Source organism: Apaloderma vittatum, unplaced genomic scaffold (assembly GCF_000703405.1).
Source record: "Apaloderma vittatum isolate BGI_N311 unplaced genomic scaffold, ASM70340v1 scaffold44600, whole genome shotgun sequence".
Classification (NCBI taxonomy): domain Eukaryota; kingdom Metazoa; phylum Chordata; class Aves; order Trogoniformes; family Trogonidae; genus Apaloderma; species Apaloderma vittatum.
In genome coordinates, this window is record NW_009695941.1 from 8,652 (window position 1) to 10,410 (window position 1,759).

At 45.3% G+C, this 1,759-nt stretch overlaps 1 protein-coding gene across 1 annotated transcript in view; it reads left to right on the plus strand.

Moving 5' to 3' along the window:
• EXD2 (exonuclease 3'-5' domain containing 2) overlaps window positions 1-793 on the plus strand; it is a 9,297-nt gene extending 8,504 nt beyond the window's left edge. The window contains 1 exon segment of the mRNA XM_009872759.1: window positions 577-793. Within this exon segment, the coding sequence (XP_009871061.1) occupies window positions 577-793 (217 nt within the window).
• Window positions 794-1,759: the final 966 nt, after the last annotated feature.

Consider the following 1,759-nt stretch of genomic DNA (forward strand, 5'->3'; position numbering starts at 1 on the left):
TCTGCCAGCAAACTCCTTCTGCTCTTGTTCTCCATCCTTCTTTTGTAGGACAGATCAGGAAGGGAAATTGAAAGACAGTCCCATCAGCAGTCTCCTCTCCTCCTCTTTCTCAAAGCCTCCCCAGATACCTTTTCTTAACTAGTGTCTGGTCTTTGTCTGCGTGAGGTCAATGTTTACTCCTTGTCATGTTCGCTGCTGTTTGTAATGTGCCAGTATTATAACTCAGAACCTATCCGGTCAGGGAATTCAGTGGCAGGACCAGGACTCTGGAGTGTTGTATGGTTCTTGCCTTGAGAAATTTGCAGTTTTGTCTCCCAAGAAGCTTGTAAGGGACCTTGAGAGTTTTGTTTGGTATTGCTATAAAAGAAGAACACTTCATCAGTTCAATGAAACCAGCTTACCAGGGTAACTGTGTTCCAGAAAGCGGTCTGGCATTGAAGCGAAGCTTCTTCCTTTTGGTTAGTTTACCACGTGTCTGTAATTAAACTCCACAGTGGAAAGTATCTTTCGTTGGAGACAGATCTAGAGTCTGACAGTGTGCTCCTGTGAAAATAAACTCTGCTTGTGTCCTGGCAGGATCTGCAACGAGAGCTACATGCCACATGGACTGAAGGTGGTGCAGTGCTTTGCTAAAGGAGGCCTGCGCTCCCTTATGCAGCTGGAGAGACGCTGGCGGCAGCATTTCTTGGACAGCATGCAGCCCAAGCACCTCCCGGAGCAATGGTCAGTGGATCATAACCACACGAAGCTGATCCGAAAGTACGGGGAGGATCTTCAGATCGAGCTGTCGTGAAACTTCCTGGACTCGAGATTGTGTCTAATAAGCACACATAGCCCGAGGTGGAAGGACTGTTTGCGTTTCTGTGTCTCCACTAACATCTGGACCTGGGTTTGCAGACGAACAGCAGTAGATCTGCCAGATTTGGTGTTTTATAGATCCATTGATTTGAATTTTCCAGTGGTTTGGAATTTTCAGTCATAGTCTGTCACTGACTAATTCAGTGCAAGAGTGATGTACTAAGGAAACTTGTCTTCTCAGAGTGACTGTGTAGAGTTTTTCTACCCCCAGGGATGTCTGATGGCTCCAGACCATCTCTTGTAACACAAAGCACAACATGTGAACGTTGCCAGGTTTTCTGATGGAAATATCCACACCCTTGGCTGCACCTCAAGAGTCTCCTGATAAAAGTCTTTCTTTGCTTTCAGTGCAATTGTGCTCATATGAGTTCGCAGAGAAGGCTCTCTGTCGGAGAGAAAGTTTATTTGGAAGTAACAAAGAAACCTTACTACTTTTCTTTTTTTCCCTCTCTCAGAGTCTGAGCTGTGTCGGCATTGCAGATAGGCCTCAGCTGGGTTTCCCGGTAGCACATGCCTGATGAGAAATGAGACTCTGGCAGTATGGAAGCACCTGTATCAAGTCTTTTTCTTAAACAGCTTCCAGCAACACACAGTCTATTTAAATAAATTATTGCCTAATTCCACTTTTTTATCATGAATAGCTCTTGGCGAGTACCTTTTCATATCAGACTGAAGTGAAGTCAGGTGTCTTAAAAGGGATGAGAGGAAGCAAGTTTCATTTAAAGACCAGCGTCTTTTAAGAGGCCAGGCCACGTGTGGCAGAAAGCTGGGAAATCTGGTGTTCTGCTCCTAGATCTGACATATGTGGTGGTAAGCAGGTCATACTCTCTCCATGACTGTTTCCTTGTCTCTAAAACGGGACTAGTAATACTTACTGTATTGGGTTGGCTCAGCCGGATTT